Raw genomic sequence first — 18,805 nt, forward strand, 5'->3', positions numbered from 1 at the left:
TGATCCATCGTTGCAAACTGCTCCAACTTTCACCTAACGGTATTAGTCATTGACGACAATTGGCTAGATCTATTATTTCAAGAGTTGCAAAATGTTAATTTTATAATTCTGTCATTCTTTCTGTCTTTATTAGCTGTCATTCTATAAAAAAGAAATTTCTTTCAGTGACTATGTGGATACCCTGAAATACAATTCATACCGAAAAGGCAGGATAAATGCTTGTTCCTTTTACTGAATTTAATCTACTTTCAGCATGGAGTCCTATTAACTTCCAATAGTGAGCAATGAGTTTGCCCCAATCCACTCTACACTCCTGCCCAAGGTCAACATGTGGCTTTCACAGTGAAACCCATCAGGGCAAGAATGGGATGGGATTGGGCTGACCCAGGTATGGTGCAGGAATTTAGGGGAGATAGGGACTAGGTCAGGGAAGAGAGAATACGTACCTTAAGCAGGCTCTAGGAGGTGGAGTGTGTCTTCTGAGCTGTCCTGGGCACGGGGGCTTTCTGTGGACTTGCTGGGTTCCTTGCTGTCACTGCCAGTATCGTCAGCGGCCGGGTTCTTCTCTTGACAGGGCTCTTTGGAACCAGGAAGTGTGCTGCCCTGGACCTCCTGGTTCTCCCTGGAGCCCAGTACAACATACCTGCCCTTCTCCTTCAGCTCCAGCTGCCTCCTTAACTCATCTGCCATCTGCGACAGACCTGGTTTCATAGCATAAGCATCTTCTCCATCTGCACAGTATTTGGGTTCCACCTCACTAACCTGAAAGTTGAGAGCATTAGAATAGAGGTGCAAGGCTGCCCGGTTACTCTTCCTGACATGCAGGGACACATACTTGGCATTAAAGTTCTCTATCATGGCCCGGGAGGCCTGGTCCATCAGCTTTCTGGGCCAGGCCGAGGCACCGGTGTGAACGCTTCACAGCCAGGGAGGTGATATGTCCGTGGGGGACATCATCTGGGTCCTCCTCCATTTTGGCCAGGACGTAGCCCACAATCTTCCCGTCCTCATCCTCAGCAATGTAAGAGAGCTGGGGTCTGGAAAGGCCATGGTAGAAATAGTATTTCATCTGGTAGTTCTCCGGAAGGCAAAGGAGGTTGCAGGGTTGCAGGTTCACCAGGTCGTCTGGCCGAGCACTGTGGATGTTCATAATGGCGGCGGGTAGCGAGCCGGCTCTGAGGGCAGAGACTGGGAGAGAGGGTACCGCCAAGCACAAGCGACACTGTTTGCCTCGGGGGCTTGAGTCCAGGGGGGACGATGCTGCGAGGCCAGATGGCGTGGAAGCTGGATGGCGGGAAGGCAGGATAACCAGCAGATGGAAGGGGCGGTGCTAAGATATGGCTTCCGGAAGTGTCCACCTAGTCCCAGCCAATGAGGTTTTCACTTCATTGTGCGTGTTCTCGCGCATGGCTGAGGGGGTGGGGCAGTGGAGTTCATTATGCTCTCAATGGTTTTAATACAATGTTTGATCAATTGTTGTCATTATTCTTTTATTTGTTTCAATTGTAACCTTTTTTTTTTTTTTTTTTGCCATACGCGGGCCTCTCACTGTTGTGGCCTCTCCCGTTGCGGAGCACAGGCTCCGGACGTGCAGGCTCAGCAGCCATGGCTCACGGGTCCAGCCGCTCCGCGGCATGTGGGATCCTCCTGGACCGGGGCATGAACCCGTGTCCCCTGCATCGGCAGGCGGACTGTCAACCACTGCACCACCAGGGAAGCCCTCAATTGTAACTTTTTAATTTGGATACATCTGTATAAATGTTCACGAACTGTATAAACCCATGTAACCGGAGTTTAGAGCAAGAACTAGAACACTGCGAGGACCCCAGAAGCCCCCCTTGATGCCCCCTTCCAGTCCTCCTTGCCCCATGTCCCAAGAGTAACTGTGACCTAGATTTCTAACAGTCTTTATATACATGGAATCATAATGCATACACTGTTTTTGTGTCTTTTTTTTTTTTTTCACTCGATACTTGTTTCAGCTACCTTGTTGTGTGTAGTTGGGAATTCTTTATACTCTTTCCTGTTTGATATTCCATTGCCTAAACATATCACAACTTATTCACCCATTCGACTGTTGTTGGCCATTTGTATTATTTTTAATTTAGGAATAGTAGGAATAGTGTAGTGAAATGTTCTGGAGCATGTTTTTGTTGACGCATGCATATTTATCTAGGATTAGAATTACTGGGTCAAAACATAACGTCATATTCAACTTTTATGTAAATACTGCCAAGCTGTTTTCCAAAATGGTTGCTGCACATTTTCATCAACATTTGGTATTTCTCATCTTTTTCATTTTAGCCAAGGTGGGGAGGTGGGGGAGAATGGTAGTATTATATTGTGGTTTTATTTTGCATGTCTCTAATGAAGTTGAGCACCTTCTTTTACATGCTTATTAGCCATTCTAAATTCTTTTTTTATGAAGTGATTGTTCAAGTCTTTTGTTCATTTTTCTATTGGGTTGTGTGTATTTTTCTCATTGATATTTAAGAGTTTTTAAAATATATATATTCTGAATATGACTCTTCTGTCAGATATATTTATAGTGACTAGCATCCTCCCTTACTGGTTGATTTTTCATTCTCTTAATGGTTATTTCTGACACCAAGTGGGAATTTTAACATAGTCCAGTTGTCCGCTTTTTTACATTTCATGGTTAATGCTTTTTTGTGTCCTGTTTAAGAAATCTTTGCTAACTCCAGGGTCACAGAGACATTCTTCTATGTTTTCTCCGGAAACCTTTATTGTTCTACATTTTATGTTTACATATGCAACCTGTTGGAATTTATTTTTGTATATGTTGTGAGGTAGAGGTTCAGCTGTTTTTGCTTCCATGGATATTCTAACCATCTAGCACCATTTATTGAAAAAAATCACCTTTCCTCCGCTGTATTGCATTCTTGCCTTTGTCATAAATCCTAAATTACATTTCTAGATACATTGTAAAAACTTTATACCACCTTGATATAGCAAAATATGTGGTATTTCTTTAATAGTGCAAAGAAGTCATATTTTATTAATACCACTTGCATGTAACCTGACTGTAAGCCTTAGAATTATCTATGTATCTTATACAGTCTTCCTTTCCCATTTCCTGTCATATCATTACCTGGAAACTCACACACCAAAATTAACTGTTGTGATTAGATAGTCTCTTTTCTTGTATCATTAGCTAGGTCATGGTTATACTCTAACTCATGTAGAAAATGGGTGCAGCCTTCTTTCCAATAAGGTTACACACTTATTTACTAGCTGAAGTAGTCTACAGCCATGTGATTTGTGTAACATAGCTTGAAAAGCCACTATTTTTTGTTGTAATTTAACACCTAGTTGTGTTTTCATTAATAAGATTTAAGATAAGACTTTATATCCTTGATGTTTTGATTGACTCTATACATTGAAAAAGTTATTTCCCAGTATTATTTCCATTCAGAAATTTCTGTTTTATGTTAAACGTTACTCCATGGGCAAGGATATATGTTTTGAGATGACATGGCTCTAAAAACTTAATCCAGAAAGTCATTTGGTTCTTCTATTATAGGTTCTTCTTTCAAAAGCATGGACTATCAGAATTTGATTTCATTGTGGTCTTCTATAGAACAGTGTATCTTTACTGGACTTCCTAAAGTGTAGGCTTGACAAATGAGGCAGGTGTGACAAAATAGACCAACTTAGAAAAACTCAAAACTCACATATCAATTATGTATCTGTCATTTATGTTGTCATCACTTTTGTTTACCTTTTTCATTCCATAGGCCATGAGAGCAAGATGAAGAAGATCCTTGGGCCTGTACAAATTTGGGAAAAAGAGTCACCCTATTAGTAAGTTTTGTTTGTTTGATTCTGTTTAATCCTGAATCTGAGGACTAATCTTAGAGTAAGGCAAAACAGAAAGAGTTTTCAGAGGCACCTAGATGGACCCAGAAAGAGAAAATGGCAGTTACTTTGGCTGTAGTGGGAACCAAAGCATTTCCATGCCTAAGTCTTTTAGAGAGCAAAACACTTTATGACAGCTATATGATAATGTATAAGGGATCATCAATGAATGAACAAATAAACATTTTTTATACCTACTGAGGTGATGAACTCTCATTGTTTCCTGCATTGTCCATAGTCATAAATAAGACCAAAAATTATAAATTCAGTCATGTGGGTAAACAAGAATAGACAACAAAGAAGAATTTTCTACGTTCTCATGTTGCTGCATATTCCAAACCCACCTTTTTTTCTGTCCACCAACAGGGCAAATCTACATAAAATATGAGGTCGGTAATTTTGAAAAAAAAAAGTTTTTGAAGTTAATACTGGATTTGAACAGTAGACAGGGGCTGTAAGACAGTTATGAAACTCCCCTCGCATTGAAATGGGAGCAAACAGAATGAGCCCAGCCTTCTCTGTTTGCAGAGAAGAATAAAATTGCATATTTTGTTAGGCTAATATTAGAATGTGATTGTGTCTTTAGGAGTGCTGTGACTGTGTGGGGAATAGCTATAGTCAGGGAGGTCAGGGCAGAACTGACTCATACTAAGGAGTGGACCATTCTCTGTTTTCATGAATCTGTGTTCACACATAAAATAGTTTCTTTTTCCTCACAATGTAAAAATATATAGGCTTATTGTTACCAAGAAGATTTAGTGCTAGGGTTCTCTACAAGGTTTGTTTAAAGAAGAAAAGAAGACTATTTGGCTTCTTGTGACAAAGGTCATGGCTCTGGGATGTTTGTTTAAATTGGATGCAATAGAAGCTCTGGATTAGAAGCATATCCAATATGCTATGTAAGTTGTAGCTAGCTAAGCCCAAGAGGGTGGACACTTGTGAAATTTAAGTGGACCTTGGGACACTGAGACTGGTTTTTATCCTAGAAGATGACCTCACTTTTATTGGTATAGGTATGTAATGTCCCAAGTAATGAATCTGAGACAGGCATCACCATATATATTTTTTAGAAGCTTTGTAACATATGGTCTACACAAGTCATAACATTTAGATATCTCATCTTTCAGTGAAGGAGTGGCTAAGAGAAGGTCATCAACATCTTGGATAAGGGCGAAGTTTCCAATATATAAAATGTTATCTAAATTCCTTTCCAAATGTGGGAGTTCAAAGAAAATCTTTCAATATAGTCTCAAGGAATTTGGGTCAATGTGAATTGCAGGTCTATATGGCTCTTGGGTTGTACTGGAAAAGAAAACAAATTAGAACAAAGATCCACTGCTATAAAATATTCAGTAGTATATATCAAGCAGGATCAGGATAGCAAGGGGACAGTATTGGGAATGGCAGAAAAAGAAGGTAACACCATAGCATGCTATGCTGGAGGATCTTTAAAATTAAGAATATCTCTGCTAGGTTTCTTGCAATGTCTAGTGGATAGAAATGTGAGGGATTCTTTTTAAACATGTTCTTGAAGTAAGCGGATGATTCAGCATTGTAATTGATCCAGAATGTGATATGTAAGCAATGCTTGTAATGATCATTGTGTGTATGGGAGAAGAGCCTGGGAAGGCTTCAGAGAAACATAGCATTTGCTTTGATTCTTCCTTATCTTTTCAGATTTGGTTCAAATATCCTCTTTTTTATGTAGTCTTTTTTGGCTCCTATCCCCCTGGAAAAATGAATTACTTTCTTATTTGTGTGCTCCTCTCAGTCATATCTATGTTTTATGTGTTTCATTTACTTTATTCTTAATTCCTATCTTCTTTGGTTCTTGAGAATATGACCCTGTCTTATGAAAATAGTATTTTTTCCCTAAGGACTAGCAAATTGTATGCCTCATAGTAGGTCTTGAATGGATGCTTATATAATGGATATGTAATTAGAGGTGTAAATATATTAAGACAGGCTAAGCAAATCCTTTCTTTATGCAGTCCAAATAAATTGTATGATTATAGTACATATTTTTATGTAATGATATCCATTATTGTTGCTAAAGTATGTAATGAGAAAGTATGATGGTACTTATGCTGCATCACTTTCTATACTTAACATTATTTTCCCTAACCAACGACATTATGTACCAAGTGCTATAATGTCTAGGCTACTCAGAGATGTGCAGATCATTTTCATTATATAAAAGAAAAGTAAATTGAACATAATTTAGCAATCAGTTTACAGCTCTAGATTTCTCTTTTATGCCTGGGAAGTGAGTTGGTCATTGGCTATTGTACTAATATTCATTTTCGACGCCTCACCCATAAACTATGTGTCTCAGACTTACTTTCCATCTAGCTTCCAGGTAGATTTGCTCCATAGGAGGCCTGCGAGGGGGTGGGGGAAGGGAGGTGGGAGAGATGAAGAATGGGAGGAGGCAGGGTATTTCTCCCTTACTAGCTTATCCTTGGGTGGCATCTTCCTGCAGTGGCTCGTTTCCACTGTGCTTTTAGCTCCCCACTAGACAGCCTCTGCTTTCCCACCCGGTAATCATGGCTTCTAGTCTCTGGTAATAAGACTTTCTCCTTTGTCCCTCCAGCCCTAGAAGTGGTAGTGGTTTCTTTCCATTGCTAATCTTTTGGTTGCTTCACCATCCCCTGTTGGCTTCTCAGCTCTTCCATCAGTCATTACCCATGTATTAAATTTCCTCAGTTTAAATTACCTGGAGGGGTTTGCTAGCTGGTCCCCGACTGATAGAAATTATAGTAATTGACTATGTTTTTAATGTAAATTAAAATGTTATGTTATTTTTCTCAGAGGACCCAGATACAGAACCTAAATACTGCAGCCACTTAGAATGATAATAAGACAAAATATTCAGAGATAGTCATGGATTCACTATTCTCAGGTATGAGAAGGGAAGACCTCTTTAGACTAATTGAATTCCTGCTGGCAGAGGTACCAGAAACCTGTTCCATCAGTTCCATATTATTACCATGTAAGTGTCCCAGTTGTTTCTAAGTACCAATAGGAAGTCAAGAACTATAAGGGTTGTGGAGATTGTCAGAAGTCACTTGTAGTTAGTATTATGTCAGAAGCAATTTGTATGCAAGCTCCTAAACATCATTGCATGGAAGTAGAAGTAGGAGTGAAGATGGCAATAGAGAAGGAGTGATGACCAGAGACTAGCTGATTCATCTGAAGAGAAGAGCTCTTTAAGAAATCATGCTGGGCATAGTGAAAAGAAATTTGACTTCCATTCTTGGTTCAAATATTTATTTAGCTGTGATCTTGGGCAGACCACTTATCTTTTGGGGGATTTTTATTTTCTCCTCTAGAGGATAGAAATCTAAATATCAATCCTGCTACTTTGTTTTGAGAATGAAATGGGATAATGTATATAAGAGCTTCATGCAAAGGACTATTATTATTATCAAATATAAATTTTTTTAATGGAAGAAGTTATCTTGAAGTCCTGAAAGTGCTGACTGATAAATATATTGATAAGAACAAAAATTGGGGGCAAGGTGAAGGAAATATAGCAGACGCAGAATGGTAGACATTTTGAATATGTTTCAAAATAATTAGAAAAGTAGTACTGGAATGACAAAAAAGCAAGGGAACAATAGTCTCTAGGTTTTGAAAGGACACAAGAGGAAAAACTAATTTATCTCACATTTTTCCATATAAATCTTCTCATTTTTTCCATTGTTAGTTACAGAATCAGCCTTTTTAAAAAACCTCACTGACATATTTTATTCCATGATCTCTTTGGAGCATTGGATGCAACCAAATGCTCTCATCGTATTGTGAAGTAAGAAGTAGAGTGATTAAGTGAGAGAAATAAAGCTACTTGAGAAATTAGTCATGGAATTTTAGAGAGAACTGAGGATGCCAAATTCCTACATAAATTGCTTTTGGTTTCCTGGTGTGCAACTAGTTGCCAACATTTATAAATGCTGTTGCTTTATAATCTCCATGCTGCATGGTCCTGTCACTTTGAAAGTAGCTGATTTAATTATTATTTTGTGTGTGTGTGTGCGCGCAGAATTCAGCCACTTAAAGAGTGACTTCTTTCTCAAATTCAAAGAGCTAATAAAACTTCTCAATAATTGTCTATGGGGAAAAGTCAGTTTTGTTTTTCTAGTGTTTCTTTCAAAAAGAAATTTCATTTAACAACCATGCCAAATGTGGTTTTATTGTTGGGTTGAACCACACGATAGCTTGAATCTTTTCTAGTTCTAAAGTTCTGTGACTGTTAGTCTAGCACAGATGAATTTGGCTGTTGTTGGAGTGGGCTGGTGGGAATCAAAGAGGAGAGGGAAGATGTGGTGACATGATACTGTGATATTAAGCTGAAATTCACTAAATGAAAATCATTTCTTCTAACCTAACAGTAATAACTCTTAAAATATTTGCACCAAAAGGGGAAAACTGGTGGATTCTCTTTTCCTCAGTGTTAGTGAAAAGTCCTGGTAGCAAACAATTTGCTATCTTTCTCAAGCCTCAACAGTAACATATAAACAGTACCACCCTGTTTACAACCATTTCTGTAGCTCTAGGTTACAATTAATTCGGAAAGTAGAATGTGTTAGAAGTGTCCAATAATTTAGGGATACACAGTGATTCTAACTGATTATGAGAATTAACACTTTGTGAAAACTGTTTTAGCATCAATTTGTTATAAGTGATGAGTGTGCAAGAGACATGGGTACATCTGTACAAAGTCTTACTGCAAAGTGTAGTTCCCGTCATAGCTCTAGGTCAAATAATTGGCTTTAGCTATTGTGGTCATCAAATTCAGGACTAGCTTTGGAGAAGCAAAATTAGATTTGGAAAAACTAGTGTAAAAATAGAGAACTGACTTACTTTCTAATATTTCATCCAGAAAAATCATGAGTTCAGATTTGATGGAGTTTCTCAGGACCCTTAGTACAGTAATTTCCCAGATTCACCATTCAAGATGTGTAATCAAAACAGCTCCATGTTATGAACATAGGTTGTGTGTTTCAACTGGATAAATAATTCACCCACAGTCAAGCTGTAAGTTAAACACTGGTTTATGGTTCACTTTTAATTAATTCAAGAAATGTGAAGCATATTTAAAATTTTTCTCTCCCTCAATTTTCTGCCTCTGTGTCTTTCTCTCTCACTGTTATTAGCACTTGAGTTTTCTCTCGGCTTCACTTCCCCAACACAGCACAGATTGAACATGCAAAGCACACAGCACAGAAGAAAGACGACACCTGGGTCACTAGTCTCCTGGCTCACTTTGCTAATCTGCCTCAACTGCCATCACTAATTAGGTTGAAGAGATGACTACAACCATGGCTGCTACTGCTGTTGCTGTATTTAAATGCAGTTGGAGAGCCATACATAATTTTTTTTCCACTTGATGAACTTATTATTCAATTTCTAATCTAGGAAGACAAGAGATTAACTTTCTAGAATTTGGGGACCTTTTTACAGGATTATGTACTCATAATGGTGAAATACATCTTCCACTATAAAAGTGTTTATAACATATCTGCAGTTTGATAGATAGTAAAATAAACACTCATGTACTCACTGCTGAACCTAAGAAATAGGCTAACGCCAATACCTTTGAAACCACTTTTATAACCCTCTCAAATATCTTTCTCCCCCAGAGGTAATCTCAACCTTGACTTGTACAGTATTAACCATTCCTCATCAATATCTGTCCTTAAATGACCTATTATTTGACTTTTCCTATTTTAATAATTATATAAGTAAAGTCATAGTGTGTATACTTGTGATTTGCAATTTTTTTGCTCAAGAAGCTTTTGAGACTCATCCATGTTGGTATATTTTATTTAATTTTATCATAGTCTAGTGTAACATTGCCATGTTGTATATTTTATTTAATTTTATCATAGTCTAGTGTAACATTGCATGACTACAAAGAATTAATTTATTAATTCATTTGCCACCCATGGAGATTTGGGTTATTTCAAGGTTTTTTGTTGTTTTTTGCTATTAAAAACTGTGTTATTTTTCTATTGCTGCATAACAAATGACCACAAACTTAAAGACTTAAAAGAGCACAAATTTGTTATAGTTTTGTGGGTCTGGAGTCTCGGTGCAGCCTGGCTCAGCTCGTTTTCTTAGGATCTCTTAAAGCAAAAATAAAGATGTTGGTCAGGGCTGCAGTCACCTCAGAGGTCCTCTCCCAACTTTAGTTCAGTTGTTGGTAGAATTTAGTCCTTTGTATTTGTTAGACCAAGGTCTCCAATTCCTTGCTCTCTGTCAACTGCAGACCTTTCTCAGCTTCAGAGTCCACCCACCTTTCCCTGGCATGTGAACTGTTGCACAACATGGCAGTTTGCTTATTCAAGGCCAGCAAAAGTAATGTCTTTAGTTTTGAATCTTTTCTACCTCTTTTCAAGGCTCCCTGATTAGGTCAGGCCCACCAAGAGTGACGTTCATTTGAATTAACTCAAAGTCAACTAATCAGAGACCTTATTTACTTCTGTGAAATCCACTCTGTCATATAATGTAACTTAATCATGGAGGTTATATCTCATCATATTCACAAGTTCTGCTCACTCTTAAGGTGAGGGCATTATACAGGATACCAGAGAGTGGAAATCTTGGGGGCCATTTTAGAATTCTGCCTACCACATAAACAATTCCGTAAATGAATAATCTTGAATGTGTCTCTTGTTTATTTTCTTGTAATTGTAGAAGTTCTTTATATGTTTTCTAACTCTTCTGAGTTTGGCTGAATTGTTTCAAAATGGTTTTAATCTATGCAGCCACCATTAAGAGAGTTTCTCTTCTATACATGTTCAGTAACAATTAGAATTTATATTTCAATTAATTTTTATAATTTTCTTTATTAAATTCTTGTCCATCATTTGTTAGACTTATTCCTAGATCACTCATATTATAATTTTAAAATTACATTTACTAAATCTTTCTTGCTAAAAACTTTTATGTATTAATCATATTCAGTGAACTCACTAGATTATCTTATTGTTTTTTAGTAATTTGTTTGTAGGTTTTAAAAAATTTTCTCTGTGGATAAATGTGTCATTTAACTAATAATGACAACTTTTCCCCCTTTTCAATCCTTCTGTTTTGTACTGCCTTTTCATATCTTATTGAGCTGGGTAGGTCCTCCATATGATGTTGAATAATAATAAGCATTATCTTTTCTTTATGATTTTAGAGGTAAAGTTTTAATGCTTAGCCATTGAATATGATGCTTACTATATGTTTTGGGTGGATGTCCTTTATCCTTGTCCTTGTCTTCACAAATTGATGTAAAATTTTAAGGGTATTCTAACAAAACCTCAATAGGGACTTTGAGGAATTTGACAAGATGCTTGTTAAATGTATATGAACGATGAAAAGATTCAGAATAACCAAGATACCACTGAAGAAAAAGAAAAATATGTGGGAACATGACCCACTAGGTACCAAAACTACTTATCAGAGATAAAGAGGTCATTTCATGATGATAAAAGATCAATTCATCAACAGGACAACAGGATAGAACAATTCCAAAGGTTTACACAACTAATAACAGAGCTTCAAAATACATGAAGCAAAAACTGATAGAACAGAAGTAATTCTCAATTATAGCTGAAGATTTCACTGTCTTGCTCTAGTAACTGATAAAACATATAGACAGCAAATCACTAGATATATAGAAGACTTGAACAGCGCTATCAACCAACTCTATCTAATTGAACTTATGGCATAATTTATCCCCAAATAGCAGAATCTATAGTGCACATGGTACAGTTACCAAAATAAACCATATTCTGGTTCATAAAACAACTCAATACATTTAAGAATGGTTAAATTATACAATTCCATTTCTGACAACAATGGAATTAAATCAGAAATAAATAACAAAAGATACTGGAAAATAACCAAATATTTGGAAACTATACAGCATATCTCTAAATATCTTATGGGTCAAAGAATAAATTACAAGGACAATTGGGCAGTATTTTGAACTGAATGTATTAATACTTAAAAAAAAAGAGATGTCAGTGGTATTTCTAATGTTATCATTGTTAGATTGGGTGGTGGGTTCACAAGTGTTTGCTTGTTATTATTCTTTAAGGCTTTAATATATGTTACATATATACTTCAGTTTATTAAAAATATACAATTAAAAGATAAATGTAAAATTGTCTGAAATAAACATGTGGAGGATGCTCTGAAGAAAGACCGTATAGGCATAATCCAAAGTGGATTGGGGCTAAATATACCCATATGATAAATTTTAAGCATTAAATAATAAAGGACATTAAATCTCAGGCTACATTACATAAAGTCACTTGGTTAATTGTTGTTATTTTTACTTCTAAAAACATGTGACCTTGAATAACACTTAAGAACATACCACATCCCATGCTTGTTGCAAGTGCAGGTTCTCTGCAGTCTTTGTCAAAGAATAGAAAAGGAACATATGTGCTCCGTGCAGTTGCTTGTATCATTAGGAAAAAAAAAATCCACAGCATCTGCAATTCCTTGTTTAATTAGATCCTGAAGCAATGGCTGCAGCTGAGCCATTTATTGCTTCTGTAAACCAGAGGCAATAGAGGGAAGATGATCTTCCGAACGTCACTTTTGAAAGGGGAACATGATGGTAACAGCATAGGTGGGAGAACCCAGAGTGAAGAACTTAGACTGACCTCTGATGTAATGGAAACAACTAAAGAGAGGCAGCATGTTCAACATCTGATAGCAAGGCATATGAAGTGGGGACAAAAACTATGATGTAAAAGCAGGTAAAACTCAGATTTTACTAGAGTCACCAACCAAAGGATAATTATCAGTAAAATGTCAGCCCCTAATTCAGTTTTTATTGTAATATGATGAGTAAATACTTTCATTCTTAAATCATATTTTAATTTAATATGAGATTTTTTTGGAATTGTGTGTATAAAGAATTTTCCTGAGATATGCTCCTCAACACAAGCACAAATTGAACCATTGTTAATTTATTAGATTTTTCTTTGAAGTTAATGGTTACATGTTTTTTTATTGGTAATTTTAAATTATTTTTGGATAAAAAATATAGTCTTCAAATAGCTGTAATTCCCCCAGGCAAATATTTACCATAACAAAATATTTGCTGCCCCAAATCATTATATGTATTTTCCTAGTCCTTGAAGATTAAAGTGTAAATAATCCTTCCTTCCCAATATTGATAAACTTGTATTTTAGATTCAAAACTTGCTTTTAAAAAAAGATTATGTCATAAAGATGGCATAGAATATTTTTACTATTGGCTATAAGATATATCTTTAAAAACTTTTAATATTCACGGTACCTCAGAAAAATGACATTTTCATAACACTAAATGGGACCAGAAAAGCGTGTCAGATTTATAAAACTGTTTATTCCTACAAAACTATAAGAGTGGAAGGCTTTTAAAGAGGGCTGGCATGAGGCACTTCATTATTTTGAATGCCCGATTAATGTTCATAGTTTCCTGTTGCTCACTTTTATGTGGAGGTTGGTCTGAAATGCAGTATATTATGCAATGGTTTTGTCATGTATCAGGGATGATATTAACAGTCTAATGCCAAACAGGTTCTGAGGAAATGAAGAGGGAAAAATATGACTTACTATATTTACCCTGAAACAAGATTCAATCTGCCACTGTGTTTAATGCTATATTTTTCATTATCTCACAAGCATATGTTGAAACCGCTACAGATGATGAAGTTAGCTGCTGGGCAGAGTTATCATCAATGCTTTCCATCTTTATTTTAATAAGAGGAATGAGCAAATTGTTTGTGACCTTTGTCAAGGGCTTCCTGGAAGACAGGAAACCTAACCACAAAATCACTAGCCTGGAGCCCTACTGACTATTCAAAACCATTCCTAGAATAAAATGTCTTACAACAAAGCTATTGTTTCTGATAGAGTCTTGTCTTGAACAAAAGGTCCAGCTAAAGGTAAAATATATTTTCTTTTTTTTCTTTAAAAATATTACATGTGTAATATTTGTTAGTGGTTGTATTGGGTCTGTAAGGAAAACACGTTTCCCTAAGGTCAACGGATCCTGAAAAATAACAATGCCTGCTACCACTCAAGACACTGGAATCTTAGCTAACCCTGACACATTTTAAAAATCGAGCCTCCTGGGTTAGATGGAATCACCATATCTAAATAGCAATACATAGTAGCATCTATTGAGTGCTTACCACTGTCTGCAGCGCTAAGCTCTTTACTTGGTTATCTCATATAATCCTTACTCTGGAGATAAATCCTGTGATTATCTCTGTTTTATAGATTGGTAAACTGGACAGAGAAAGACCAAGTAATTTGCCTAAGGTTACCCAGTCAGTGTTGGAGCTCAGATAATGAAGCTCAGACCCAGCTCATCTGATTCTGGATGCCTCATTACTGCACTATACTGAAGGAATCTGGATTTCCCAAATTGCTGTCTTTGGGGATGATCTTAGTTATTATATAAATGATATATATGGTATTTCTGTCAATTAAAAGATAAAAGTCTTTGGCTTCTGTGGCGCACACTCAATTATCCCACTAAATTTGTAAGAACAATGGATAGCCTATGTTTCCCTGTAGGAGGATTGCATTTCCATCCTAGAATTATCATAACCCACCTCTATCCTGAAAATATTTTAGACATATATTTGGTACTATCTGGAGAACAATATATTAGATGACAGTCACTTTACTGCGATGGACTAAATGTCTCCCCACAAAACTCTAACCCCCAGTATGATGGTATTTGGAGGTGAGGCCTTTGGGAAGTAACTAGGTTTGATGAGAGAATGAGGGTAGAATCCTCATGATGGAATTAGTGTCCTTATCAGAAAAGAGCAGAGAAACCTCTCTCTCTCTCTCTCTCTCTCTCTCTCTCTCTCTCTCTCTCCCACGTGAGGACACAGTGAGAAGCCAGATCTCCGGGAACCAAAAGGATGACCCTCACCAGATACTGAATCTGCTGGCACATTGATTTTAGACTTCTCAGCCTCCAGAACTGTGAGAAATAAATGTTTGCTGTTAGAGCCACCCATCCTATGTTATTCTGTTATAGCAGCCTGAACGGAATAAAACAGATGTCATTCACTTTATTATCATAACACAAGCGAGAAAGTCTAAGCTAATATAAGCAGGTGTTTGCAAGTTATCACAAAGAACTCTGAACTAGAAGTCCAAAGACGTGGCTTGGTTTCTTCTTTCACTGAATAGCCACGTATTGCTCACTCAATCTCGTTATGAATTGATTTCAAAAAAAAAAAAAAAGAAAATCACTTTTCATTTAAAAATAAAACATAGTAATTTCTTTTTTTAAATATTCACAAAAATATCCTTCTTAAATGCACTATAAATACACTTTTTAAATGCACTTCCATATCACTGTTTCATAGAAACTCCACTCTCTCATTATTAAATAGATATTTCAAGAGTTATATTATGAACCAGTACGTTGAATTTGCCCAAACTAAATGACTAAAGCCCCTGACACTGAATTTTAATCATATAATTTTATGTATGTGCATCTGTTAGTTGAAAAATTGGATATACACTGTCAAAATTTTTCAAACTGAAAGCTGTTTTGTAACATATTTTAAATGGAAAAATGGAATACAGTGTTATTCTCTTAGCTTGTTCCATTCTTGTTTGTTTTTTTTGTTTTTTTTTTAGCTTCAGCAAAGAATTCTTGTCACCACATTAAAGAAATATGGACAGTCTTCAGCAATGAAATTGATAGTGAACAAAAATGAAAATAAAACCATGGTTAATCATAAAAGACATAGTGAGAAGAGCAAAATTAGGGTTTGGAAGTGAGGAAAACCTATAAGCAGTCACTTTTTTAAGAGTTATATAATTGGAACAATGTTGTTTAGTCCACCCTGACAATCCTTTAAGCGATGACATACCCGTGGCACCTACTGATTCAGGTCCTCTTTACAGGGTTAGTCCTGAATGGCTTGACCTAATTTGAGCATGACATATCTTTTCAGCTGTCTTTAATCTCTCAGGTCAATTTTTACTGATCATTATTCAGTTCTGATCTGGCCTAGCCTCTTAGGGGCTAAACATGAATCTTTCTACCAGTGACCTCACTACCAGAAGCACATTTATGGAAGAACATGAAAAATAGCTGTCCTGGTATGAACTGGCTCCCAGGTGGAGTGCCCACGTGCTTTACCTTGAGCTAATGGACAGGACTCAAACAGATGTGATGGGAAGTCTCATTGCTGTTTTATCAATTTATGCCGATTGATTTAATACTATAGTGGCTGCTACAAGAAGTTTGCAAAGGAAAATACATCTTGAAGATAATAATAGCGATATACTCTAGACTTCCATATAGAAATTTTGGGAGAAGGAATGTTACCTGAAAGTGGTCTTATACTCGTATGTCTGTTTTTTTTAATTGAAGTAGAGTTGACTTACAACATTATATTAGTTTCAGTTGTACAAGAGTGATGTAATGTTTTTACAGATTACGCATCATACAAAGTGACTACAATGCTATTGACTATATTGCCTGTGCTGTACATTACTTCCCTGTGACTTATTTATTTTCTAACTGGTAGTTTGTGCCTCTTAACCCCATTCACCTATTTCTCCCATCCCCCACTGCCCTTCCCTCTGGCAACCACTACTATGTTCTCTGTGAGTCAGTTTCTGTATTGTTATGTTTGTTCATTTGTTTTGCTTTTTAGATTCCACATGTAAGTGAAAATATACAGTATTTGTCTTTCTCTGTCTTAACTTATTTCACTAAGCATAATACCCTCCAAGTACATTCATGTTGCTGCAAATTGCAAGATTTCATTCTTTTTTATGGCTAATATTCTATTGTGTGTGTATGTATACACACACACACACACACACACACCACAACTTTTTAATCCATTCATCTGCCTTCTTGTGTTATCACAGACACTATCTTTTGCTGTTGGGATTGTAGTCTGTTTACACTAAGGTAGAAACCATTACTGAAGGGGTAAAAGTGATGTAAAATAAAAGGAGTGGAATTTGGAGTCAGGAAAGCTAATTCCAGGCTACCCATTGGGAAGGTCCAGATAAACCTCTCTGAGACATTTGTGGTTAGAATTCTGCAAAACAGGGCTCTTAATTCCTACTTCATAAGATACTTTTTAATATTAGAAAAAATATATTAAAGACATCATATAGCCTAATAGGCATTAAGTGATCAATTAGTGCTTGAATATGCTTTTATCTAGATGCAAACCTATTTGTTCTTGTTTTATAACTGTAATTCTGTCTTTCTGTAACATACCGAAACCGTTGCTGATCCTAGTATGAGTGTTACACCTATTCATTCATTCACGTTGCATATTCAGTAAATATGTGTGCACATTGAAAAGTATGCATATGAACACCCACATCCATATTCGCCTCTAAATTCAGATGCTTTATGGACTCTCTGAAGCCCATTTGTTTTTTTTTCTCTATGTCCACAAATCCTAGAATAAGACATTTTGATTCAGAGCCTCTATTTCATGACATTTGTTTGGATGATTAAATTGATATAGCAGCACTAATAATGCTATCTGCCAAATGGTCTGCATTCCTTTGTCTTCTTTGATTATGCCACTGTTGGCTAAAGAATCAGGGAAGAACCTTCTAAAATTTGATTTTCTTTGTAAAAGCTGACTGGCTATATTCCAAGGGAGCAAAGCCAGATTATCTTTGGAAATTGAAACCAAAACCCTGGACTTGAGATCAGAGACCTTAGTGCTACCATTCATTAATACTGTTTTGATATCCAGCTCTTGAAAAATACTCTGTATGAACAATTGGGGAGTCTAGCAAAATAGTTTTGACATTTTGCTAACATTAGTGCTTCAACACTGAACCATCTGCTGGAGAGTTCTGAGTCTGAATGAAAGGTGTAAACCTGGATTAGCATCGATATGGTTTTCTATCAAGTTTGGCTTATTCTCATCTCACTGGATGTTTTCCAGGTCCCTTTGGAAGCCAAGATTGCCACTGTAGAGTGTAATGCCATATGTTAAGATTCATATGACATATTACCTAAAAGTCATGAATTATCATACCGTGTCTCTTTACAGAGCTGTGATTAGAAATGTTTATGTTAATGCACCTCCAAAGAAAAATGGTACCCACAGTTAGGCAACACTATGCATGGTAGAAATGACGAGATTCCCTGACTCAAGTGTATCTTGAAAATAGTCTAATCCTGGCATAATGAAAAATCAATGCCTTTTCCTAAATATACTGATCTTAGAGGGGAGAGGACAGATCACAGAAGTCATTAGGAATAAGCCAGGAACTTCTCTGAAACAATAAAGTTACCAAGAATAATGACTCTAAAAGCTAAGCGATATGTCTAAGAGCAAGTCAAAAATTGCAGAACATATTGTGTTACTCAAAAAAACATAAAGATGAATGTTTTGTTCTGTTGAATATTTCAAAATGTAATATATATACACACACACCCATATTTATCCACACATACAAACATACACATGGTATTTTCTAGTTGTTAATCAAAGATTCTGCAGGTTATAAGTAGAGCTTGACATTTTTCCCTAATGTTATTCAAGAAATGGATAAATGGAGCTCATCTTGGGATCTAAAAATATGACACAATATTTTGACTTTGAAAAGGCTTTGGAACTGCTCACTCTGTATTTTTTTATGCACAAATAGAAGGTAAGTATGTCGAGCTACTATTGCTACTAGTAAAAATGATAGACTTGCACAGCTCCAGCTACATCTCTTATTCTAGCCCCTTGCTATGAAACTTGTTATGGGTTAAGGCATAAGGATTAGACTAACTTTGGGCAGGGAGACTGTTTCTATATTCTAACCAATATTCTATATTTTATATTGTAATTAATGTTCATAGATACTTACTGACAGATATTCATTTATACTTGTTTTTAGAGTATCTAGGATAGTTGTTTGA

The 18,805-nt window shown here is 36.3% G+C and overlaps 1 protein-coding gene across 1 annotated transcript; it reads right to left on the reverse strand.

Annotated features, from left to right (window-relative positions):
* Positions 1 to 447: 447 nt before the first annotated feature.
* On the reverse strand, positions 448 to 1,150 carry NAA11 (N-alpha-acetyltransferase 11, NatA catalytic subunit; the record flags this gene model as incomplete). The annotated part of the gene is given in 2 exon segments (XM_079710546.1): positions 448 to 885; positions 887 to 1,150. Coding segments are annotated over 2 exon segments (702 nt in total).
* Positions 1,151 to 18,805: the final 17,655 nt, after the last annotated feature.

This window comes from Hyperoodon ampullatus, assembly GCF_949752795.1.
Source record: "Hyperoodon ampullatus genome assembly, chromosome: 1".
NCBI classification, from domain to species: domain Eukaryota; kingdom Metazoa; phylum Chordata; class Mammalia; order Artiodactyla; family Ziphiidae; genus Hyperoodon; species Hyperoodon ampullatus.